At 46.4% G+C, this 26,495-nt stretch overlaps 2 protein-coding genes across 2 annotated transcripts; one reads left to right on the top strand and one right to left on the bottom strand.

Moving 5' to 3' along the window:
• Nucleotides 1-7,256: 7,256 nt before the first annotated feature.
• On the top strand, nt 7,257-15,167 carry RAB39B (RAB39B, member RAS oncogene family). The gene is made up of 2 exons (XM_005530017.3): nt 7,257-7,536; nt 11,590-15,167. The coding sequence occupies exons 1-2, from the start codon at nt 7,322-7,324 to the stop codon at nt 12,014-12,016; spliced, it is 642 nt and encodes a 213-aa protein (XP_005530074.1). The 5' UTR covers nt 7,257-7,321; the 3' UTR covers nt 12,017-15,167.
• Nucleotides 15,168-16,372: 1,205 nt separating this feature from the next.
• Nucleotides 16,373-25,822, bottom strand: VBP1 (VHL binding protein 1). The gene is made up of 6 exons (XM_005530016.3): nt 25,721-25,822; nt 21,598-21,722; nt 20,941-21,007; nt 20,380-20,478; nt 18,511-18,649; nt 16,373-17,551 (listed from the first exon to the last, which is right to left on the bottom strand). The coding sequence occupies exons 1-6, from the start codon at nt 25,802-25,804 to the stop codon at nt 17,481-17,483; spliced, it is 585 nt and encodes a 194-aa protein (XP_005530073.1). The 5' UTR covers nt 25,805-25,822; the 3' UTR covers nt 16,373-17,480.
• Between the last annotated feature and the right edge of the window lie 673 nt (nt 25,823-26,495).

Below are 26,495 nucleotides of genomic sequence, written 5' to 3'. Positions count from 1 at the left end.
GTCAAAAATGTATCAAATAGACTGGTGTATCAAAAGCTGAATAAATGCATTTCTGATCCTGATAACTAAGCATGAGTGTATTCAGCACCAGGTTTGATTATTTGTTTTAGTTTTCTGGTTTGTACTTAAAGATTTTTCATGACTCAGTCCTTTTTCTTTTCCACCTGCTTACTTTGCACCCCTCAGGTGTTAGAGGGGATGCTTCTGAGTGCTGTCACAGATGATGTCAGCAGAAATTGGGAAGCTCATTGTGAAGGCCCATGCAAATGGGCACAGGGCACAGATGTGTAAGGTACATGTTCCTGGAGCTCCCAACAGCATCACTGCTGCACAAGATCCACTGACCACTGGAGAGCCGTTGAAACAGAAATCCCTTCCCATGAGGTCAGCCAGGAGCCGCTGCTGCTTCCCAGAGGATGCATTTTTGGGAGGTTCCTGGTACTGCCAGGAGGAGCAGCTCTTCCAGGGTGAAGTTTGTCAGGACACAGGAGACTCAGAGTGTTTTGGAGAGACAGCTCCTGGCCTGTCCTGAGCAGGAGATGGCTGATTTGGAGCAATGAGGTTTGAGCAACAGTGGGCAACTCCAGAGTGACCATTCCCACACTTTTCGGGTGTTTGCCATTTTCACCCACACTTCTGAACAGGTTGGTTGCTTGGTTGCTTGGTTGAAGATGCAAAAACTGAACATCAGTCTCCAGAAGACCCATGGAGAAATTACTGTAAATGGTTTATGTGAGATCTGAGAGAAAGATGGGAATGATGGAGAGCTAGATAGGTCTCCTTCAGGAGCCCTGCAGGAGTCTGGCAGCCCCAAATGTAGCTCCTTTTTGGTTTGCATTAATTTCCCATTCACTCATCTTAAATGCTTGTCTCAGGTACTAAAGTCTGAATGAAGGGTGTAGCTGTTAGCAGGCAGCAGCATCCTAGAAGAAGTGGAAAAACACAAACAGGAGCAGGGGCTGAGCTTGCCAGGTTTGCTGGTCTCAGATTCATAGTCAAGGGCTCCAGTAAGTATTCCAGCTGGAAAGGGGCTGATGTACAGTTGGTGCCCTGCAAGTGACATGAAATATGTGCTTGTGTCAGTAGGCAGATATTTGCTTTTTAAAATCTTGTAAAATCATATTATGGTTGAACTTGTCTCTGGGCTGTTCAGCCTCTGTTGTGGACCCAAACTAGCTAAACGAGCCCTGCTTTAGAAAGGAAGGAATCCTGTACATGAAGGCATTTCTGCTGTTTAGTGAATTACTTGGCATCCTGTATATTACAAAATTGAAACTATATAACACCACAGAGCCACAAGTCCTACCCCCTGCAGCACCTTAAAGACCCCCACAACTAATCCTCAACAGGCATGGCAGCTTGTGATGGAAAGGTGATGGGCAGAGTGACTGCAAGTGTGTTTTGCCTTTTCTCTACAGACTAGCCTGTGCAGCTGATAAACTTGAGACGCTACCAGCAGGAACAGAAGTCAGATTTCATGCATCTAACAACCCATAATACCATTATAGTAGTTGTTAACAATCCAAAGTAGCTCTTGTAAGCAAGCAGTCTGAACTCTGGACTCAGAGGGGAAGCTAGGGAGCTGTTTTCTGGCAATATAAGTAGCTCAGACACCCACTTTATAGCAAGAAAAATCACAATAACCTCTTTCCCTTCCCTCCTCTCTCTTTCGCACTCACCATTATTAATTTATCCTGATTGTAATGGCTTCTATTTGCTCTTAGCAGATCCTGTTCCCTTCCTGGGAAGAACAGCTACAAGGACATAATATTCCCCGTGGAGGATCTGTGCTAGGATTCAGGCAGACTCAGACAGATATAATGATCTCTTGATGGGAGGCCCCCTTTTTGATCAGCCTGTGCATGACCATTTTAATGTGATGGTAATCTGAAATAAGACACCAGGAGCTGCATCTGGAGTGAGCCCTCTGCATGGTAAGGAGCTGCTGTTTAATTTATTGTCACAGAGAAATGCTTTGCAAATGTTTTATGTCTCTTCAAAAAGCCCAGCTGACTTGTTTGTGTGTGCCTGCTGTTGGGGCTAGAGGCTGTGTCATGAGTGCTGAGTGGCACCAGAGGGTGGCTCTGCTACTTGCAGGGATGTGGGGACAACCTCATCCTCTGTACACATCCACCAAAGTGGGTCACACTGTATGAGAGTTTAATCTTCCCTGTCCATTCTGGCTGCAAAGCAAATGCTAACACTGCCCTGGAGCACTGCTTCTGACTCAGGAGGGTTCTCTGGTTATTTCTGAAGTTTCTCTGCATTAGTCTCTCTCACATTTTCACACTGTCATGGATCCTGGCTGGCTTTGCAGCCCTATCTCTGTGCCATTGTTAAGCTCTGTGAGGAGGCAGAGCCTCCTGCTCAGGGGATGGGGCAATTGAAGCTGTCTGAAGTTGGGCAGCTACTCTGCGCAGGGCCCTTTGTTTCTCTGCAGCTAAGGGAAGGAGAAGTGGTAGTGGAGGACAGTTCTTCCCATCAAGCTGAGTGGGATAAATAGCTCTCAAGATGTTACTACCTTTTTCAGCTGGGTACAGAAGGAGCCTGGGCACCTAGTGTAAGAGAGCCATTTAGGTAATGGGTTCCTATAATGATGGGGGCCCATTAATGGAACAGCCAACATCACTCAGGCAGGGCTCTTTATCAAGCCTGTGTCTGCTTTACTGCTCTTATTTTGATTCCAGTGTGACATTGGGGAACCAGTGGTGGCTCTGCAGGATGCCACGCCTGGAGCCCCAGCCAGCATGCCTGGAACTGCCTTGGTGGACAGTGCTCATCCCCTTGTGCACTAGAGGCATTTTGCTGACAAGAGAGTATTTGGTGAGAGAGAATAGACAAATTTCCTGGGGACAGAGGCTGCCAATCTGCCAGAGAACTCCACCTCTCCAAAAGTCACTTTAGCCCAGCCAAAAGCCAAGGTGGGATAGAAGCTACACCATGTGCCTCCTCGCACTCAGCCCTGCCTGCTCTCTCCTCCTGCTACTGCTGCTGGAGGCTGTAAGGATGTCACTGCATCACAAAGTCCTAAATTATGCTCCCACTGCCTGCTGTCAACTGGGCTGTCAGTTCCACAGCACTGTGTGGTGCCCTTACTTTATGCTTCTCTGCATCACCCTGACTAACTGTGGGCACCATATAAATAATAAACACTAACTCACCCTAATGCCTTCCCTCTGTCCTGGGTTTTACAGCAAAAGAGTCAGCCATAGATCATGGGTGCAATCACATCCCTGTCAACAGTGTAATCTGTCTCCATGTCACATCTGGATAGGTCTCATTTAACAGTGATGTTTTATAGAACTAGTTAATAAATTGTTTGCTCTGTGTGGTTCTCAGCCCTGTTCTCAGAACTCCCATCATCCTGGTGTGTGGCCCATGACTGTTTTCAGTGACTGGTGTCTGGCCTGTTTGGTTGTGGAGGGACTCAGGGCTCTGCCTGGGTGCAGTTTATCTCTGCAACAGTGAGCATCTCCATTGTGCATGTGGCTAAAATATAATACCTGCAAGGACCAGGGATGACAGCATGTGGATGTGGGTGCTCCAGTTCACCAGTGTGTTGTGATCACTGCACTGGCCCAGGCTGGGGCACAGACACAGGCTGCTACACAGACCTCCTGTGCAGCCAGATCCACAGCAAGGGATTGTGGCTGATTGATTGTTTTTTGTATCCTTGGAAACTGAAAGGGCATTAAAACTGCATGGTTTGTGCAGTGCAGATGCACTCTGCTCCTTGTAGTGCAGCTTTGGGCTTGGAGATGGCTTCAGCCTCCAGCTGTGGGTTGTAAAGGGCACTGGTTTGAGAGAAAAGCTAAGCTACAATGGAACACCGAACTGTTTAGAGGGAATATTATCTATTTAGAGGGAATCCAACCAAGGCCAGGTTGGATGGGCCTTTGAGCAACCTGGTCTAGTGGAAAGTGGCTCTGCACATGGCAGGGGCTTGGAACTGGATGAGCTTTAATGTCCCTTCCAACACAAACTATTCCATGATTCTGTGAAGTACTTTTGTGAATTGCAGTGCTGAGCTCCAGGAGAGTGTCTGCTCTGAGACATCCCTGACCATGGCTCAGTACCTTCTCTGTTTTATTTCTCACAGCAGCATTCCTGCCGAAGAGGAGTTGCCTGCCTCCAGACCATCCCTCCCCTGACATAAGGACTGCTGGGGGGGGGAGCCAGGCCTAAGGGGGAGTTCCTGCCACTTGGAGCATGCACCGCAATCACCACCCACCAGCCTGAGGAACAGGGCTTGCAAAAAGCCCAAGTATCTGCTAGGGCTTCATCATCTCTCACTAAAAGGGAGAGAATATAATCCCTCTGGGATAGAAGCTACAGAGAGCACAGGGTAGCAATGGAGTCATTCTCCAGCCTTTGCCTCATTTCCTCAGCTTTTATGCCTTAAAAGAAATTTACTAATTGCTCAAGTGGCTGATGTGTGGATGTTTGTCACCTAGTGCAAGATGTGCACAAAGCCCTTGGGCAGGGCTGTCACCCATGTTTGACTGTACACAGCACAGGGTGTAGGCCAGCACTGCCTACACGAGAGCTCCCTTTGGCTTCCCAGCATGGTGCTGCCTGCTGGAATGGACCCTGCTTGTGGACTCCCACAGGTGCTGCCAGTAGGTGAGAGAGCTCTGGGATCAGTCCTGCCCTCACCTGTGCTCAGGCTGCTCTCCCCAGGACTACCAGCTCTGAGGGGGAAACAGGCTTCTCTGGAATCGCCCCCAGGGCCATGGGAAGGAGTGCTGAAGAGTTGTCCCCAGTCTGGAGCTGCCATCAGCTCACGGGAGCTGCCATCAGCTCACGGGGGCTGCTCCCAGTGCTGCTATCAGTGCACATACTCTCATGGTGTCTCACCAGCACCTGCCATCCTGTCCTCAGCCAACAAACCTCATTTTGCATCAAATCTGGGCTACTGTCTCTCAGACACCAGATTTCCCTTTTTCTAAAATGGTACCAGAACGAAGGCTCTCCCAGGATGTCATTTGCTCCTACCTTCTCACTAGTTGCTAATTAATACTGTGGCTGCCTAGTCATGCAGCGGGTGTTCATCTTTATGCATGCGTTCAGAGAAGATGAACATAATATCTGCATCACGGGGTCCTTCAAGTTGATTTGCTGGGGAAGACAGGTGCCTGATGCTTCAGGAATTCCTCTAGCTACAAGAGGATCTGCTGGGCACCTTGCTGGTCTCCTCAGCTCTGCACAGCCCTGAAGTCAAGGTGCCCTGGCTGCTCCTCGGTCATGCCAGGAAATGTCCACTGTCAGTGGGCCTTGAGCTGCTCCTGGAGATGCTGCTGGTGGGTGACTCACAGTAACTAATGTTACTGAGTGCCCTGTGCCTGCTTGAGCAGGTAAGACCTGTAGTAGAAAGGGAATGGGGCAACTGTATGTGCTAGCATATGGGGAGGAGAGAAAAACAGTGAAGAGAAACCACAATTGTTTGTGGGCTTCAACTAATGGGCCTGGAGTACTCAGAAATCATTCAGTAAAGTGCACCAGATCCCCAAAAAGCCTCGCTGGCAATGAGTCACTGGTTAATGTACCACTAACTTGAATTTATAGGTTTAATATTTTTCTGTTGCACTGTTGCTGTTGCTGTCTAGATTGCTTCATCAATCTTCTTTCTTGTCCTGAGGTACGTCAAAGTAGGATCTTTTGGGGTTGTTTTTTTTAATCAATTTATTTCAAAGAATAGTGGAAAAGTTCCTTGCCATTTATTTCTCAAGACTTGAAATGTCCTCAAGACTAATGTCCTAGTCCAACTTACATAGTCCTGCATCATAAACCACATGCCTGTATAAATATCCTTTTTCTGAGGACCTATGAATATATGAATATAACAGCCACTCTCAATACATTTATTTCAATAGTGGTCATGAAGGAGGAGCTTTTAATGAAACCATCTTTATTTTTAAAAAAACCCCACCAACATACTCATAAATGTTTTTGAAAGTGTCAATATTCCTCCTTTCAGTGTCTGACTGAATACAGACATTTTACTTGCTGTTTTAATAATATACATTTTCCCTTCCAGAGATCAAAATTCTGCCCGGGCAAGAGTTTTAAAAGTAGGTGCTCAAAATTTGCCATATCCCACGGAGCCAGGGGAGAGTGGCTGTGTGCTGCTCTGGCAGTGACACTCCCTTTTTGGGATAGGCTGGGCAAAACTAGGACTGGCAGTTCAAGGGGTACGTGCTTGCACTGTTGGAGGTTCACGGCCACTCGGGCTCCTGAACACCCTTGTGGAGCCAGAACCCAATTGAGCAAAGTGAGGGAAAATGGATTTAAGACTTGTGGTGTTCAAGTTGCTGGGTATTTAATGTCTGTAATTACTAATTTTTGAGACCGTACACATATCGTACACACATACATTTTATATATACATGCATATATATATGTATGTATATATGTATATATACACAAACACATATATGTGTGTAAGCATGTGTATTTGCTTGGTTTCGTAAGACGCCTTCTCTTTCCAGACAGGCTGGTGCGGTGCAGGTGCCCCTGGGGCAGTGCAGAAGTTCTCCAGAAGTGCCAGGAGCACTTGGCTCCTCCGATAGATTTCAATGGGAACGAAGCCCCCAGTGCAGCAGTGAGGAGCCTGAATCTCTCCAAAATGAGTGTCGGGTTTAAAACACAGAATGATGTTGCGCACCCTGCTTGACCCCCCTTTTCTCTTGGTGAAGCGCTGAGGAAGGTGAGCTCTACACAGCCATGGGCTCAGCAGAGCTCCCCTCGGCCGCTGGGGACCCCTTCGGTCCCGGCGATCCCTCCGGCCTCCGGTCCCCTCGGCCTGGGCCCCCCGGCCGCTCCCGTCGCCCCGCACGGTCCCGCCCCGCACGGTCCCGCCCCGCCCGGCTCCCGCACCGCCGCGTTCCGGGGCTGGCGGCTCCTCCCGGCAGTGCGGTACCTCGCGGCCGCCATTGCATCACCGGCACCCGCGCCGGCCGCGCCTGCATTCCGCACCCCGCACCCCGGTTTCGGCTTCGGCTCCGGCGGGGAGGGGCTGGGCGAGCGCGGGCTCTGTGGCAGGGGGGGAGCGACTCGCGACCGGTTTCCAGCGCTGGTTCGGCGGCGCCGCGGCCGCGCCGGCAGCGCCGCCGCCCTCCCGGCTCTGCGTTCGGCGCAGCGCTGAGGCGGCGGGAGTTCGGCAGGATGCGCCGGTGGTGACGGGGCAGCGGCAGGCGCGCAGGGCCAGCGCCGCCCGCCATGGGCCCTGCCTGAGCGGCGCGGCCGCGGCCGCCCCCGGGCCCGCGGGCCGGGCATGGGCGGCGCGGCGGCGGGCGGGCGCTGAGGGGCCGGCGACAGCAGGATGGAGGCGATCTGGCTGTACCAGTTCCGCCTGATCGTCATCGGCGACTCCACCGTGGGCAAGTCCTGCCTTATCCGCCGCTTCACCGAGGGTCGGTTCGCCCAGATCTCCGACCCCACCGTGGGCGTGGATTTCTTCTCCAGGCTGGTGGAGATCGAGCCTGGCAAGAGGATCAAGCTGCAGATCTGGGACACGGCCGGGCAGGAGCGGTTCCGGTGAGACCCGCGGGGCGGGGCCGGGGGCTGCGGGCCTGGCCCGGCTTGGGCGGGGGGCCCGCAGCCTAGTGAGGCTTGTGGAAATCAGACAAAGAAGAATCAAATTGGCACCTTTTGTGCCACCCGCATCCCCATGCCTGAGATCCGTGTCCACCTCTAATGGCCGCATGCAGTTGTGCAGGATGTGCAGGTGTGGATGTCGAGGAGCGGCCCCGCTGCCGCTGGGGAGGGGTACGGGGCGCTGGGTCCGCGTTTTACCAGCCTGGAGGTGGCCGTGCATCCTCTTGCTTCCCCCCGGTGCGGAGGCAGTGACTAGGATGTTTCACAGCCGAACACTTAAGCTGAGGCTCGCGAAATACAGTGGAATATGTGTTTTGGTGTAAGGACAGAGGAAGGTCGGGACAAACCCTTATCTGTGGTTGTACAGGGGTGACAGGTGCTTTCTGGAGAGTGCCGCGCCGAGCGCTGCGTGGCAGAGACAATTTGGGAGCTTAAGTAACAGTTAACCAAGTCTCGACGAAATAAAATAAAAGCAGCATGTGGGACCCTGCCAAGTTTCCCACAGGACTGTATGGGAAAAACAGCAGCCCTGGTTGGAGCAGGCTTCGTCCCAGCCAAAGAGGGGCTCAGACCTGCTGCTCAGACAGCATGTATTTTGAAGGCATGTGAGTGTACCCGCAGCTCCTGGCCTCCTGTTTGCTTGTATTTTTCACGTTTCTAACTGTTATCCACTCTTCCATCCTGCTCCCTCTGGGATTGCTTCCTGTGTTCCACATCTCTGCAGCATCACAGAGCTTCTACTTCTATGCTGTAATGACTTGCCTGAGGAATGTTTTGGTTTCATTCAGTAGATGAAAACTCCCCTACCCCCACCCCTCACCACCTTCCCTCGCATCTGTGACACTGGCTTCTGGCCCAGGACGTATAGTAGTTAGTCCTTATCCACTGTCAGCTTTTTCCTGTGCTACCTTGAAGCCTTGCAGGCAAGGAGCTGGTGCTTTATTCTGCTGTGTGAGGAGGTGCTTTAGCTTGCAGTTGCATCAGCTTTCAGCTTTGGATCTCTGGCTGAGGTCTACAGAAAACACACCTGAGTGCCATCCCCTGTTCCTGCCATTGCTGTGAAGAGCAAGAGGCTGTCAGATGGCTTCAGTTTCTTTTACACATTAGGAAGTCTGGGGCCCTGGAGGCTGCTTGCCCTTGGTGCTGGGGGCTGACCTGGCCCGGCACTCAGGTTGTCAGCATGATGAGCAGGTGACCTTCAGTGCAAGGGCAGCTGCACTGCTGCAGTGGGCAGCAGCCTGCGAAGGCAGGAACAGTGCAAGGGGCAGGAATGGTCAGTGACATTAAAAAAAATCCCATTTTGCAACTTTGAAATGCCCTTCCCAAAGCGCAGACTTGAATTCCCAATGTAAAAAGCTGGAGCAAACCCAGGGGCCTTTATTGTGCACTCTGAAATAGAGGGGGGGGGGGCAAGAAAAAAAAAAAGTAAAATCTGATTTGTGTTTATCCCTTTCAAATCACTCTTAGCCCTGTGACAAATTGTGCCCGATGAAGAAAACTCTTGGGCTCCTCCTACAAAGTAGGTTTCTTGGCCAGAGACAAGAATTAGCTGTTACTGGAATAAGCCAAAGCCCCTTGGACTTGTCATAGGCAAGAAGCACAATGGAGCAGGTGCTCTCCAGAAACCTGAAACTTTTTTTGTCATTTTTCAAACACAGAGAATTTCTTAAGAGGGAAATCTGTAAGAATGAGCTCCCCTTTTTCAGATTTGAGCATTTCCAGTCTGCTTTACATAGTTTAACAGCTTCCCCATGAGGACAAAACCAGTGTAGTTATTTTGAAAACACCTTGGCATTCTCAGAGCAGCAGCTGTGTTACAAATTTGCTCTTCCTGAACCCCTGTTGTGAGCTCTTTCACTCTCCGTAAATTAGTAGCAATTTCTGTGCAGTCAAGGTTTAAATTACAGTTAAGCATGTGCCACTCTATTTTGCCAGACCAGGCCCGAAAACATGCTGCCTGGGGCAGTGTTGAGGCAGCTTTGGAGCTGTAGAACAGGGTCCAATTCTTCCCAGATCCAGCAGGTCTTGCCCATCTCTCATTGCTCAAGTAATGCTATTTCCTTGTCTGAAACATGATGTTGTGTAATGCTAGCAAAAGCCTGTGCAGCCCTTGCTCCCTGGAACCACCACCTACAGAAAAGCTGTTTCCTTCCAGCCAGCAGCTCTCCCTTGGCTGAGAGGGAAATACACAAACAGGGATGGACCCTGGGTGCAGGAGTCCCCACCATGGGTACAGAGCAGGGGACAGAGTTCCCAGACAGAGATGTTGCCTGTATGTTAAAACTTGGTTTAACATAAGTAACATAAAAGTAGGTGCAAGTCTGTGTACTGCTCTGCATCAGTGTGTGATTGTGGCAAGAGGAGGGAAGGTAGAAATCTCAGAAGGGAACTGGGGAGGGATGTGCAGCATAAAGGCAATATGCTTTGTCTCCTGCAGATCCGTGAGGAAACAGTTGTGGAAAAGGCTTTAAGAAGAGGCACTGAGACCTTCACTTAATTTTACCTTGAAGCAGCATTCAGCTTAGATCCCATCATGTCTTTTAGAAGTACCTGAGGCATTTTTGTTGCTGGCAGGGGGGAGCCAGGGCTGATGGCATGGAACACAAAGGAGAAACAGAAATGTGGTGTGTCAATGTGGGGGTGAATTCAAAGTGCCAATATCTATTTGCAGCTGGCCAGATAGCAAAAGGCAGATCTAATTCCCTCTGTGCCAACAGTGCAGTGACTATTGTCCCTAAGCCAAACAGTTGGAGAGGAGAAATTATCCAAACACAGCCAACTATGTTTTTTCCCCTGCTTCTGGCTTTCATCAGTTTTTTTCTGTGAATTTTCACCCATCACTGTATGTTTGTTGATAAAACAATTCTTGAAAACTCTAGTTCATCCTTTCTTGGGGCAATTTTGACAAATACACACACTACAGGACCAAATGGCACCTAACAACAGACTTGCATAGGCAAAAAAAAGACTCATCCTAAGCTAAAAATGCAGCAGTGCTTATATTACTCCAGCAAGGAAAGTTCAGGCCTGAGTGTGAGTTCTTCCAGGGACTGAAATCGACCATTGCTTCTGGACTTAGAGCAAATCCATGACTTGCAGGAACACCAGTTCATCAGCTTCTTGGTTTTCCCTTGTGTAGTAGTTACTGAACTGTAGTTCTGCTTATCCTCATGGTCTCAGCTTTGCTGCATTGTCCCTGTGTTTGCTTATTTCCTGTGTTGCTTTTGGCTGCCTTGGGCTGGCCTAGCTTGGAAGAGCTTTGGGAGATGTACACAGCCTGCAGTTCTGGGGTCTTTTTGGGGACTATCTAATGTTGTCACTATTTGGCAGGAACATGACCAGTGCCAATTCTTCTTGGAAACTAGTGTAATTTTGCTGTTTCTTGGGAGGTCAGTTGTGCTGCTCCTGTCAGTGCCACTGACAGTGTCCTGTCACTGTAATGTCACTGTAATCCAATCCTGCAGTGGAAGAAGCTGTAGGGATGGGTGGATGTCCCTGTCCCAGGGCCCTGGGTATATGGAGGGGAGCTACAACCCTGTGATCAGCCTTCCAGATCTCTGACCTTCTGTTTTTATGTGGCTTTCAGAGAGCAGGTGTTTGGTTTAAATTGAATCCTTTGATTTGCCACAGTGCTTCTAAACCAGTGGGTTAGATCAGGTGTCCAGAGAACTGACATGGTGGGGGGGTGGGACTCAACAACCAGGAGCATACAGAAATCCATGAGAGAAAAAAGTGGTGGTGGGAATTTTGAAGAGAGCCATAATAAATCAGTGGGGCGGTTACTTAAGTGTGAAATCTTTCAGCCAAAATAAAGTTTCCTTTTAAATTACAAGCTCTACAGAGCACAAGCTAGAAGTCCTAAGACATTGCCTGAATGGCCTTCTCTTGCCCTATATTCTGCAAGGTAGACAGTGTCGTGGTAATACTGCTTTCTTAAAGGATATATATTCACACAGCTGTTATTTAATACTGTTGTGGCTTCTTGGCTTGCAGGTCCATCACCAGAGCCTACTACAGGAACTCGGTTGGAGGACTACTCCTCTTTGACATTACAAACCGCAGGTCTTTCCAGAATGTCCATGAGTGGCTGGAGGAGACAAAGGTGCACGTCCAGCCATACCAGATCGTCTTTGTTCTGGTAGGTCACAAGTGTGACCTTGACACACAGCGGCAAGTGACCAGGCACGAGGCGGAGAAACTGGCTGCTGCCTATGGTATGAAGTACATTGAGACCTCGGCTCGGGATGCCATTAATGTGGAGAAGGCCTTCACTGATCTGACTCGTGATATATATGAGCTGGTGAAAAGGGGGGACATTTCAATCCAGGAGGGATGGGAAGGGGTAAAGAGTGGGTTTGTCCCAAACGTAGTGCACTCTTCAGAAGAAGTGGTGAAATCAGATAGACGGTGCTTGTGCTGAGCTTCTCTAGAGAGGCGAGTGATGATGAACTCTACTAACCAAACATACTTTACTAAGTGAACTCAGTGTGACAGAAGGGAGAGCAACACTCCCCTTGTGAACAGCCTTCCACATTGTTTTGGACACCAGGACAGACCCTGGAAAGAAATATTCTTTTCCAAATAACCTTTCAGAACTGGGGGCTACAAATCCGAAGGATAGTGAGTGAGGGTGCATGTGGATGTTGTAAGGAGATGAGAAGCAGAAATGAGGGGCTGCACAACACAGAAAAGAGTATACAGAGCTGAATGGGCTGGTACATGCCAGGCTACTGTACATGTTCTCTTTTAAGTAAACCCATCGTTCCCTGCTGGCTTTTGGAGACACAAAATGGATACTCAGTTGTATGAAAAACAGGCAGACAGAGAAAACAGGAGGACATCTTGGTTTGTGTCAGCTATTTCTTTCCAGGAAAGTCTAAAGGCAGCATAGATACCATTTCCTCATAAGGTCAGTTTCACAAGAGAAGTTTACCGACATGGTATGCACACTTCCAAGTTTTCTTTCATATGTTCTTGAATGTAGTTCGATAGCAAAGAATATTTTGTGGGATTTAAAGAGGAAAACAGTAGTTATTTAACTGGTAATTAAAATTTAAATTATTCATCCCTTAACAGTGTTTTTCTTGCTGTGCTGAACCAAGACTCTGAGTGGCAGCTCTTGCTGTAATAGGGATTATTCAATGCAATTTTTACTCATTTACTGCCTGGGTGAGTATCTTGGAAGTACCCTAAGTCCAGGGCTTTTCAGTAGAATTAAGTGATGAAGAGCATAAAGAGAAAACCATGTCCTCAGGTGTTATGTCTTAACACTGGGGTGTTGCAGCCAAGTGGGACACACCATTTCTGTTTCAGTAACAGCACTGTGCTGACCTTACCAGCCAGGTCACAAGGAAGAATGGAAAGGAGGAAGAGAAAAAAGAAACCAAACAAAATAAAAACTTGAAAAGGTTAACTCAGGTGCATCAGGCATCCTAAAAGTTGAGATTTGCTCTTAAAGAAGTTAAATAGCATAGAAAGCAACAGCTTCCATCGGTACTTTCTGCTGTTAAAGTGTCATTTTCTGTCTTGGCCTCTGTGGAAGAGAACTGGCACTGGGAAGGTAGAACGAACACACAGCAGGAGTGTCTGAGCGGGTGGAAAGCTTCAAGACACACTCAAGAGTAAAATTTGTTTTCCTCCATGTTTTAGTTTGACAAAAGAGGATCCATCTCAGATTTGCCATCATGGGGTGACAGCCATGTCACAAAAACTGTATGTAGGTGGATGTTTTCTGGGAATGCCATTCACCACTTAAAAGTTTTGCTTCTGCCAAATTTTAACCCAAGCTTTTGAAGTGCAGTGGGGTGACTGTGCTCCTGTAGCAAATTAGGGAAGTTCAGCCTATTGAAAGTGAACAAACAAAATGATAGTGACTTTTTAACTTGTGTTTGAAAGCTTTATACACCAAACTGCAGTGGGAAGAAGGGAGGGTTTAGGTAAAAGCCACAGGAAGCATCTAGTGTTTATTTTAGGCCTGTGAGTAGAGAAAAAGAAAATTGTTCCAGCTTTTTAATCTGTCCCATCTACAGAAATACAGATCTTGATGCTATTGAGTTCAGACTGTTTCTCCTTCTGAACCTGTTTGCAGTTTGCAGCAGCACATGGGTAGGTCTGTTTTAAGAGAAAACCTGTGGTTTCCATATTGAAACTGTAAAAAAACCCCAAACCTCCAGCAAACCTAACGTAACAACCCAAACCCTGAACATTTTTGTTTCTTGGTGTTCTAGGAACAATTTCACTTCTTGGTGTCAGCAGGGGAGCAGCAGCGCTGTACCTGCTGGGAGGGCATAGGGAGCAAATGCCACCAAGGGGGGTGGCAGTGACCTGGTGCTTCTTGGTGAGCTTAAATAGGCTTGAATGTATCCAACACCTCATGCTAAAGGCCAGTGAATGCCAGGCACTTGGGGTTGAGTTGAGTGCCCTGAAAGTAAATAAATAAATAAATACATTTTTAAAAAAAAAAAAAAAAGAGTGCCCTTTACAAAATCTGTTTTTGGCTGAGCAAAGGTGGATGCAGGGAACACCCCAGGAACTGGGCAGATGTCAGGGCAGAGTGTGGGATTTGCTCCGACCAGCTCAGTCAGTTGCATTTCACAAAGGCAGGGACAGACAGTACCAAAGGGTCAGTTTCTGTTCCCTGAATGGAAAGTCCACCAAGCAAGCTACTTCAGCTTTTCAGGGGCCAGCTGGACACTAGGTGTGTCTGGGGGTGTCTGTCTGAGGATAGCAGCAGTCCCAAGGGCAGAGCCAGAGTGTGACATGAGGGGCCATGAGGAGTTGGATCAGACATCTTAGCAATAGTCACATTCTGTAATTCCCGTGTGAAAGCCTGGCCAGAGAGGAAAGATCACTTCATGAGACAGACAATATTTTATTTAATGCGTTTTGGACATTCCCCTTTACTGCTCCCAGGGAGAAATTCTAGAAAGCCTAAGCTAGTAAGTGCATTCAGGCCTTCAGAGTGAATCTTCAATTTAAATACAGAAGTGTTGTAATTCTAAAGAGGAGCATTACAGAAGAAAATGTACACAGTCTTAACTACTTAGAGTTAATAAATTGTTATATTAAATGATAGAGAAATCATTATCTACATCTTTTTCTAATTCCTTGCATTTTCTAGACAGCTTATTAAAATACAGGAAATGTAGATTCATCTGTACAAAATTTGGAATGATTTTTCTAACATTAAATACTTATTGGATATGCTAAGAATTCTTTTCTAACAACTGGTTTTAATGCTTTGACTTAGAGGGACTTTGAGAAATCAGGTGATACCTTTCATAGGCTAAAGGTCAGGAGCTCTTATACTCTAGGACAAAAAGAGAAAAAAAAAGCAAAAGCTAACTTTCTGTGGTCTCTACCACATGTTAAAAACAATCTGCATGTTAGACTGAACTTGCTCAGAACCTCCAGAATAAAAGCATACTTTACACTGTCCTTGCTTTGTTATGCACTGTAATGAAATGTGAAAATAATGCTGTATTTAGCTGCCTGTATGTGACTGAAAATATGCTTGTATTTAGCAAAATGGTTACTATGTGATAATGTGAAATTCAAAACTTGTAAAGAAACTTTGGTGGGTTTTTTTTCCCCCTTTCCTCCTACCCATTCTCTCTTAGTGTGTTTCCCTGCTCTCTATCTCTGCTCTGTATTCCAGCCAGGGCTGGATCCACCATTCCCAGGCACTGCCTCACAGCCACTGGACACTCTTCCCTGTAGGGCCTGCCTCACTTTGCACCTGTCCTCTGCCTTGCTGAGAAAAAACAGACAAACTGCTCTGAGACAAAACCACCCCCTGCTTCCAGCAGTTGCAGCCACTGCAGCCTTGGCCCCTCCAGGAGGCCTCTGCAGGTCTGGTGGTATGGCAGCTACAACAGCAAAGGGCAGAGCAGACCTTGGCAAGGATTAGTCATTGAGCTCACTTTTGGGGGTTTTTATTTACCTCAGATCAAACACATAAACAGCAAATCCTGAGTTATGACGGCCACAGCCATCTCCCATCCCCCAGGAACCAGACACCTTTGAACACAGGAGCCATTTCAACTCCAAGGCTGTCACCCTGTCCCCTCTAACATGCAGCAGCAGGTTCCTGGCAGTGGCATAGTGTCGATTTTGTTTGGGTCTGCTTCTGCGGTGCAAAAATGCTTAACTGGTCGTTTCATTTTGCACAACAAAGGCAGGCAATTGCCGCCTTAGGACCAGCCTGGGGTGGGGGGGTGGGAGCACAGCCTGTTAGGATTGCATTAATCCAAATCGAAGAAAAAACTGTAAGAGAAATCAGGCTCTGTTTGCAGCTGTCTTTCCATCATTGCTGATGCTAGAAAAAGAAAATGGAAAGCAGCAGCCTACTGCCTGACCAGTGCCACATTCTGCTGCTGTAGCAGATACCTGTTTGAGAATATGGTAGAGCTCCATGTTCCTCTGCTGCAGCCACAGACACTGAAACAAACAGTATTGCTGTGGGGAAGGGATGAGCCCAGGCAGTTACTGGCGATCAGTGCTAAGGGTTTACCTTCTCTCTGCCCTTCCCTGCAGCTCACTTTCTGACAGGCACAGTGCTGGTAACTCACTTGCTTTCAGTCACCAATTCAGATACGCTGACTCACTCCCCCTTTCATTTATGCCAGGATCCATCAGCCACACTTTTCATGTCTGCTGCTTCCATGGAATTGAATTTTTCACCCCTAACAAGCCTAGTTAAGGGAGGGAAACATTACAGAAGGTCACACATCACATTCATGACTTTCACACAAAGAAAGATGCACAAAAACAGCTGTTTGCCACAACTGTTTAGTTTTACTATTTTAATATCATGAAATAAAAGTACAAAAAATTTACAGGTATATTGTTTCTTACATGAAGATTGAACAGTTAACATTTGCATTTATTTTGCAGTGAAACCTGTACTCTCAGTCACAGAGTGTGATTATTAGCCACTGACATCACCACTGAGCATTTCATTTTAGAAAGAAACTGCAAAGGTAAGAGGCAACAATCTCGCAAGGCTTTGTAAGGACCAAAAAACCACTCCAACTGTACCACCAGAGGTCATGTTCCAGTCAACCATCCTGATCTAACACAGATTTTACCACCTGGGAGGCTGTGTTCAGACATTTGAATTGGACATCTGGGCCAAGAGGGTGGCAATGGGAGGCTCTCGCAAGCTGTGGGCTCTTGGGTCCTTGTTCAACACATTTGCCGAAACAACCAACATGTGCACACGTATAAAAAAGAAGGGGTGAGACCTGCAGGCTTGATATCCCCTGTGCTGCTCACTCCTTGCCCACTGTGCTCTCTGAGGACAAATCACAAACTGCTGCATGTAAAGTGTTGAGAGCTCAGTAACAGAGAGTTAGGTAACCCAGAGTTACTACAAGTTTATCCAAAGCAGACATCCAAGAATGCCTACACTGGTGCTGCCATTAACTGACTAAAACAAACCCCAAGATTCCACTCTAATTTTGTTATTTCCTGGAACACTACAGCTGGACATCTTCCCAGCCCAAGTCAAAGTTAACTTCACCAGCTTCAGTATAAAGATGAAGAAAAACCCTGCATTGCCTTAGCCTGTGAACATGGCTCCATTTCATACATCTCCTTCAGCTTTTCAGACAGGCTTTCAGGCAGAAATTTATTTATGATGGACTGATCAAAATACTACATCCTTTGCTGGACTGTGTGGTGCCTTTTCAAATAATTCATTTCATGAAGCATGCATGAAACCAAATTTTGAGTTTACAGATAAATAAAATGGTGCTCACCATTAGTTTTTATATATTTTACCAGTTACTGAAATGCTGAAAGTAACTCAGTCCTGAATGAAGTTTGAGGGTGCTTAAATAAAAAATACTTGGAAATTGAAACCACATTTAAAATTGGAAAACCTATGCTTTGTTTTTGGAAGGGTCTTGCTTGTTTCTTCTCTTTACGTCCCAGTTATAAACTCTAGCCATATCTGAAGGTGTGGAATTAAGGAAATGGCTCATGCTATCAGAAAAGAGAAAAAAAAAAAGGATTTTTAAAAAAGGAGAGAAAGCAGGTTACAGAGTTGGCCCCTTAGAACAGTCAGTATAGGAACCATTTCATGAAAGGGCTGACTTGGTGCAAAGCTTCAGCTCTCAGGAACACTAACTGTAGGTAACTTCAGTATTTATATAATTAAAAAACCAAATAGGTTACTTAAAAATACCAAAAAGGTATTGCAGAGAAACAATTTTTATTTTGCCTAACTCTGCTGATTTCAGTCAAGCTGCCCACATCAGTTGTATTTGCCTCTTTCAGGCATCCCAAACTCCTGCAGCACTAAGCTCAAGTGTCAACTTGAAAGAACAAGCAGTTGTTCATTAAAAATCATAAATCTAATGCTTCAGTTAACTGCTACACTCATTAAAATAGATTTTAACTAGAAAGTGTAAAAAAGAACCCCCCCCCACACAGGAGATGGTTCATGACAGTACAAAGACATTTAAAAAACATGGAGCACACCCCAACCCACTCCCAGGCTTGCTGCATCAGGGCTTCTTCTGCTTCTTCTGCTGCTTGGAGGCAGCTGCAAAGGGTGTGATGGGCAACAAAGAAAAATATTCATATACTCTAGAGAAAGGGTCACGGCTTTAAGGTGGTCACTTGGGTGTCAATCCACACTTCAACTCACACCGGAGTCAGTCTGGGTTGCAACCACTGCTGTAGATTTCATGAGGACACAAATACAAGTTTTGTTACCTCTCATACACCAACTTCCAACTCAGCCCTGCAAATACAGTAGTCCATTTCATTGCTAGGACAGTAAAGTTCACAGGTGCTACAGAATTTTGAGGGCAGCTAGTCTAAGATATAAACACATCAGAAAGTTGATTGTTACCTAGATGTTGGCTTTCCCATACATCTCCTCCCTCACATTAATGAAAAGGATACTGACTTCTGTAGTGGTGAACTGATCTCTGAGAAAATCCAGGTCTTCCTCTAGAAGATCGAGATTTTTTGTGGCTGTTGACAAATTCTTCTCTAACAGAGCCTGAGCTTCATCAATATCATATTCAAGCATCACATTGGCCTAGAAAAGGAAGATTGATAAAAGCTCTTACTCTTGCATTGTAAGGACTAAGCCACACCAAGCATATTTTAGGCTGTTGTTTGTAACTAATCATGTTAGCAACAGACTGTCCTGACAGGCAAAGACAAGATGCAGGACAGACAATGTCTGAATCCACTTGAGGCCTCCACCCCTTCAGTAACTGAGTAATAAATCTCCCTAGTGACTTCAAGAAGTTCTCTTCCTACAGCTAAGCAAGGAGGGATTTCTTCCCCAGTGGATCAGATTCAGGTATTAGTATCTCATCCTCACTGTATTTGGAAAGTGAGAGACCTCACATTTCTTACCAGCACCTTTCAGGAGCCACACAATTCTAGAAACAGTTTTTGTTGGATTCAAGATAAACCTCAGGCTCTGTGTGAAACACTAACAAACAGCTGGCACTGTCAGTAACAAGAGCTACTACAGGTATTAAAGATACAACAGGTGTAAAAGTCCTCTCTGATGCTGTGGTGGTGGTTTTTAATCCACACATGGTTGTTTCAGTAACAAGCTACCACAGGACAAGATAAAAAAGCAGTATCAGGTGAAAATGCATCAATGAAGCTTTGTCCTATTCAAGAACTATGCCCTGAATAGAGCCATAGCCTGTGACTGACAGAATCCCATGGAAGGCTACACTGAGCTGCCAGAGTTGGATAAGCTGTTCTTTAAAGCAAGAGGAGGGCAGAGTCTCCAGTAACAGTGACATTCACAGCCCAAAACAGACTGTAGGCAACAAGCAGAAGAAAGGCAGAAGGCCAAGAACTAACCTAAATAAAACTAACTGTGCATGGCATTTCATTATAGCTTTTCAGTGTGAACCGTCAATAAGATGAACCTTCTCTGATGTTCTGTCAGAAAACAAACCTGGGATGCTCCATTAAAGTCAGTGTTTATGAATTCCGAAGACAGTCTCCTAATAGCAACAGGTATCAGAATTTTTATGATTGAAGTGGGAAAGGTTGGCAGCAACTGTCCAATAAGTTTGGATGGTTCATGTGTCAACAGTGTTTCTGTCCTAACCAAGATGTTTTGTTTGGTACCCAACACTGGGATTTAGGAACAGCCATGTTCCTAAAGTTTCAAAGTAAGCATCAGCAGGTTAATCTCCACATAAAATGAAGCCTCTAAAAACAAAATATTCCAACCTGATATTGCTTAAATACTTGGGAATCTGGGCTGTGAATGCTGATCCCACCAGGCTTTAATGCAAAGTCCACTCTAAATGCTGGCAGATACCTGTGAGCAACAGATATCCCACCTTTCCCTAACAAGGTGCATGAAAAGGGAAAGCAAGATGCTGAATACAAATAACATAGAGAAGATGGGAAACTACTTGCCAAACTAAGTTGTTTTGCTAGGCACATTCTTATGCCAGGCAAGGATGGATGTTAATCTGAACCAAAAAGTGACAGAAATGGTAAGAGAAACACAAACAAGGTTTTTGGAAAGAACAATCCAGCAAAAAGACAATTTTCTGAAGTCTTACTGTTCAGGAACCAAAAAAAAAAAAAAAAAAGGAACAAGAAATCGCTAACACACTGAAGTAGCCTGGTGAGATGTGGTCTGCCGCCAGGGCGCAGCACCACCATGTACCCATCAACAGAATCATGCCTGCTACAACCAGGGGAGACAGCAACCAAAACTCTCTTTCACAAGCCTTTTGTAAGTTATTGAAACAGTTTCAGAGAGAGTTCCATTTTACTTACCCCCAACCACAAACAAACTTTATCTGTAGCAGGAACTGAAGCTTTGCAGTAGAGATTATCTGCCAATAAAAATCTGGTTTCCATTGGATGTGTGGAATCCTTAAGACAAATGATAAAACTTACAATTGCTATTTTCATTGGAAACATGTTAAAGACATAAAACTTAGAATAAAGAGCACACTTTTCTGCTTTCTGCCATTGATACAGCATTAACTTGCATGGAATTCTTTGCAACTTTAATTCAACTTTAAAATTGGATCTCCAAGAATAACGCACTTTTAAATGATATATTTAAAAACAATACAGAAATATCTACAAAGAATGGAGATGAAGTCAAAGCTTAGCTGCAATCTATACACTATTAAAAATGAGGTTTGCATTACAAACATTAGCTTTTTTTTAAACTAGCTTTCAAAAAGTACTACATACCTTTAAAAACAATTCTGTTATTTATAAAGGCATATTAAGTGTGCTCTCCAAAATATTTCTTGCAATGTGTTCTGTTAGGGTGGAAAGGTAGTTAGCTTTTCTCATACTCATTAGATATTCAAAATAATTTACCTTTTTCTTCTGCATGTGTTTTAAAATTTCTAATGTCTGTTTAATTTCAGGAATCTGACTTTTTAGCCTGTGAATTAACAACAGTCATATTTATTATTTTACAGAGACACAAAGTTTCCAAAAAATGCGATCAGTTTTATTATACAGTCCACCCTCCATTTTAAAACTTGTTAACAGCTTTTTCCAGCTTACATACGCAGGTTTTAAAGACATGGCATGTAAAGGCAGCTCAGCTCCAGCTTCACCTGCCCCTCACAACACCAAGGCTTGCTGGCTTTGGAAGCACACCAATCCACTCAGCTTTCACATCAGAGCAACACACAGTAACAGACCCCCATTTACTAAAATGGTACATTTTGCATATTTGTAATCTCCCAGAGGACAGGGAAACCTCAGCAGAAATATAAGTCAAAACTACTGCAGGTAAAACAAAACAAGTGTGTTTCTTCTGAGGTTCTGGACTATTCTGACAATGAGAGCCACAATACCCTGCACTGTTCAAGCAAAAGCTCTCCAGAGCTGAGGGCCTCGCTCTCCTCAACAGCCCTGGCAGAGGCACTGGGATCCCCATGGCCTTCCTGGCCATTAGACTTATTATCAAAAGAAAAACCAGAACTGTGCTAAACATTTCCCAATTCTGCAAAAATTACAACTTACCTCCTTTTCTTTTGAGCAAGATTAAGTTCCAGAAATTTATACTTCTGATACTGCTCATCCAGCTTCTTAAGAACTACATCTGCTGTCTCATTTCCAGGTTGTTTCATAAAAGAATCTACATCTTCCTTTACGGGGAGAAAAAAAACCCTTAGTGTTAGAAGAGTTTTATGGAAATCCTAGACATAAGACATGCTATCATCTTACTGCAGCTACATCTAGAGTGGTTTTGAAATGTAAAGAATTTTTTTTTTTTCTGAACCCAAGAACATTTTGTTTCTTTTCTTAGACATCTCTTCATTTCTCCCTCCCTGCTTTTTTAGTAGGGAACTAAGGGATAAGTGCAAGGATTATTTCATAACCATATTTATGGGTACATGGTTAGTGGTGCTTCCAGTCCTGGCTGACATCAAGTGACACCTTACAGGGGTGGGTTATCCACGGAGCATCGCTAAACCTGGGTTTCCTACCTCTAAAGCAGGGATGCTTTCTCTGTGGCTAAGCAGATTATGAACTATTTTGGAAAAAAACTGATGAAGGAAATTAGTCAGCCTGATCAAGCACGTTGTGTCAGAGAAAGATGGAAAGGGGGGAAAAAAAAGGGTATCTGCTCAGACAGGCACTATGGAAGAGAACAACTCCAGCCAGTCCTACCATCAACTGAGAGCCACAGGACTGGCAGGAAAAACTGCCAGAGAAGAAAGGCCTAAGCCAGCAAGGGTATCACCCTTGGCATGTGCCTCCTTCAGAATCTCAGGAAGCAGTTCATCTGCTGGGGGACAATGTCCCCAGCTTCTGAAAGGTACATCAGGCCAGGGACAAACCACACATTTCTGGCCTCTCCACCATTTCAGATGACCCCACTCCCCCACTGAGGTAATTCTGCCCTTGTCTACACAGCTCAGTAAACCTGATGGAAGCCCTACCACAGGCTTCTTCAGCTCCTCCTTTTGAACTTGGTGTCTCAATTCCAGAAGTTTCTCACCAGAAAAAGACTGCAATATGTTACTAAAGTGATATCAGACATGGATCTGCTCCCCCTCATTATGATGCCTTAACTCTCTAGGCTAAAGAAACTTACTAGGAAGTTATTGAATCTGGTAAGCAAGTCCCTGCCTTCCTTATCATTAAGGGAAACTGTAGCAGAACATGAGCTCCACAACCTGCAGCAGGCAGCACTGTCCAGGTAATAGATCCAAACTCAAGAGACCACACCTCAGACTGCCTGAAAAATGCCTTGAGCTACCTCACAGTCTGGGAAGCATTCCTGCCTCTGGATGAAGCTCCTAGAGAAGCCTTCAGTAAAGAAAACAAGGATTAGGTTTGGGAAAGTGTTGTAGAAGTGAGGCCTGAGGATACTGCAAAATGAAACTCCCTCTTGTGGAAGCTCTGCTCGCTTAAACCACCTGAGGCAGAAAGCAAAAGCAGGTGGGCAGCAGCTCCCCCCACACCCTGCCTGGCACCCAGCTCTGCCTCAGCTCCCATCTGTCTGTGCACATGGACAGGACATAATCCACATTCTCCTGAAACAAAGATGCTGAGAAGTGAATCCAGAAGTAAATCCAGGCCCCCTGTATACTGGTGATCTCCTTCCACTACATAATGTCCCAGTTCAAGGTGAGCTAAGACTTACTCCCAAGGTTTCCCAGCTGGGGCTTCCAAGTCTGCTGGTCAGGCTCCTGTCCCACCTTCCCATCTGCAAGGCTGAAGCACAGTCACTTCTTTAAGCTTGACCAGAACCAGTTCTGAGGCACAGCTGGCTGTCAAAGCCATTAAGATGCCCACTTTTTGGTGTATTCCACAGCACCTCCACTGCAAATTCTTAGAACCCTTACAGGTTCTGCAAGGACACACCACAACTCATCTCTATCTTTTTAGGAATAAAATTCACTGGCAAAGCACCATTTTTCAAACTTCAAGCCAAGCCACAATAATGTTCTGTAGAAGCCATGAAATGCAGCAGGATAGCGCATTCCCATGTGTCCCTGTGGTTCTTTTCTGAGTGATGACCCAAATAAAAAGCTGCAGGCACTCACTCTGCTGAGAGCTTAATCACCTGGGGGCATGTGCAGAGAACATGACAAGAGATATGTATCTGTAGACCTGCATCCTCACACCTGCTGAAGAAGGCATTTTATTTGGAAACATCTGAACAACAGCTCAAAACCACCACAGCAGAAAGTTCTGTTTAGAGAGTTTGTAGTCCAGTAAAACCCCGTGTCTTAACATTACTTGCTCTGAGTGCTTAACATCACCTGAAACCTGGAGAGGGGCAAGAGTTCACAGAACAACTTCCTCAGAGAAGACATGAGCCATAAATTGTGTGAAGAGCCTCTAATGAACCAAGACACTTACAGAAAACATCTCTGAAGACAAGATTCACAGTAAGGATGCCCATGCAGCATGTGGGGGGGGGGGGAAATGCCAAGCAAGAGGTCAGCAAGTCTTAAAATGTTTTTGAAATAGAAACCTATTTTCTGAAATAAAAAAGCTCTAGAAAAACCTACCCTCAAGACAGTAGTATTTTTACTCTGCAGAGCAGAATACCATTACAATTTTTCAGTGCAGGCTTATTTTGAATAAAAGAAAGTCTATCTTAAAATCTACATCCAAGTAGTCTATGGTCACCAGCAAGAATCTCTTCTGCAGACACACCTGTAATTTGATCTGAGCACCTCTCAAAACTGAGAATTAGGAAGCTTCCAAGATGTTTCGATTCAGAGGTTATGAAGATCCATAAGGTTATGAAGAACTGAAGAGAAGCATGGGACTAAGGCACAGCCCCAGAACTCTCAGAGCCATGTGGTACAGCATGCAAGATACTTCAGACAGAGGTACTGAAAGGAAACTACATGGAACCAAATACAACAGCTAAAAAGGCAGCCACCAGCATGGAATGAGGGATGTGACAGATGGTCTTAAAGTGTTTGCTGAGGCTGTTTATAGCCTGCTTCCTGCCAGGGTGGCCACCTGTAATGCAGAGTCAGCACAGACCACAAGTTCTCCTGTCAGGATCAGTGAGGTCTCACAGGGCAGCTGTGAGCCTTCCCTTTCATCTATGCTGGTCTCCCATGAGGCATTGAAGGAAGTTAGCTGGAAGTAGCAATGATTTTCCACCCCAGTAAGGACTTGCCAGATCCTAATTATTGTTAAAAAACTCAAAGGAAAAGGAGAAACTGGATCACTGAAAGCAAATGCACTCTACCTGTCTAGTCAGGCCCTATACCCAAGTAAGACACATCAGCAATACAAGCACTACATCTAGAAAAACCACAATGCAAGTCAAACCAATTTATTTCTATAAAAGTAGTTGTATCAGATGGGACAGGCTTCCAACATTTCCTAAGATCACCAAGGCAACCAGGTACAGCCACAGCCACTCTGATCAATAGTTATTTATCATAGTTAATAAAACAGCAATCAAGACCATGTACCAAGAGTGAGCTCACAGCTGAAAGTGAACAACAGATGACTGTAAGATTATGTCACTGCATAAGTCACTGATTCCTGCTTTTCAACCGCTCAACAGAATAATCAAAAGATCAGTACTTCAGTTTTTGAAGCTGGATAAACAAGTTCGGCCTGTTTTCCAGAAGACACACATTTGCTGGTTTTCAAGAACACAAGGGTGCTTCTGAAGGGTGAATCTTCTTAGCACTGTAGAACTTGATTGAGAGGAAGATGAATGGAAAGGTGCTTGGAGCACGGCACGTTATCCGTGGAGAAGCAGAAGCCAAGGCTGTGCCCCATGCAGTGTGTGCCAGGAAGGCTCTCACAACACGCTGCTCACTGCCCTGAGTCTGGCAGTGCAATAACACGATACTGCTTAACGCGGGGAGCTGAGCTTCTTGTAAGGTAAAGATCCAGGTCGGAATCGCAAGAGGGTAACTCACCCGAGAAAATGCCCAGGACTGAGGCTGCGAAGGGCCTCCACCATCTACGCCCCCTGAGCGCCACCGAGGTGCCGCCTTAAGGGGGCCGGGCCCTGCTGGCAGAGCACAGCCCCCACTCCCCATGAACGCCGCCTCAGGAATGCCCAGCCCCACTCCCCGGACCTACTCTCCAGGACTACCACCTCGGGGTTACCCAGCCCCGCTCGCTGGCCCCACTCGGTAGGCCTGCTCACCACGAACGCCGCCTCAGGGATGCCGAGCGGGCCGCGCCTCCCGCCCGCCGCTGCCGCCGCCTCGCTACCTCCGGCCGCCGCCATTTGGGAACGGACGGTGCATGCGCGGCGTGCGCCAGGACGCCGGGATCATGCGTCATCACGTCGGCGACGAGCTGGGCGCGAAGCGGGGGCGGGCGGGGCGGTGGCAGCCCCGGGCACCGCCCATTGGCCCGTGAGGATGAGGAAGGCGGGGCAGGAAGGGGAAGGCTCCAGCAGAAGGGGAAAGACTGCGGCAGCGGGGGCTGCTCGGGTGGCAGGAACTGCGAGTGCCTTGCTTGCCCTGTCCCGGGAAGGACGGGAAGGAGATGTCGCTTATCCCACCCTCTGCTTCTCTCTACGGAGGAAGCGCTCGTTTCTAAACGCAGCTGCTCTGCCTTTCCCACAGCATAGATGACAAACCAAACAGAGCAAACAGGAGCAATAACTTTAACAATTTACAGTAAAACTTTTCTAAAGCATCACCAATAATGCTTGCCCTGTATTCACACGCATAAGCTTCTCACCGCTCCTCGCCCCGTGCCCTTGCAGTCAGTTCATTGAATTACTGCCTCTCCGAGGAGGGAAAAAGCGATGTTGCTGCGACAGTCCAGGCCGAGCACCTGGACCTCGCAGCTGATTGCTGCTGCTGCCCGGTGCTTCAGCACTGAGATGGAAGTGTGACAGAACACGAATGAACTATTAAGTAGTCCAAGCTCACAACTGAAAACAGAGCTCTGAAATCTAAAGAAACGAA

This window comes from Pseudopodoces humilis, chromosome 15, assembly GCF_049639895.1.
Source record: "Pseudopodoces humilis isolate 2021_Gansu_Grassland_sample_001 chromosome 15, ASM4963989v1, whole genome shotgun sequence".
NCBI lineage: Eukaryota > Metazoa > Chordata > Aves > Passeriformes > Paridae > Pseudopodoces > Pseudopodoces humilis.
Note: the sequence above shows the minus strand (reverse complement) of the source record. Positions and strands in the feature narration are given on the sequence as shown.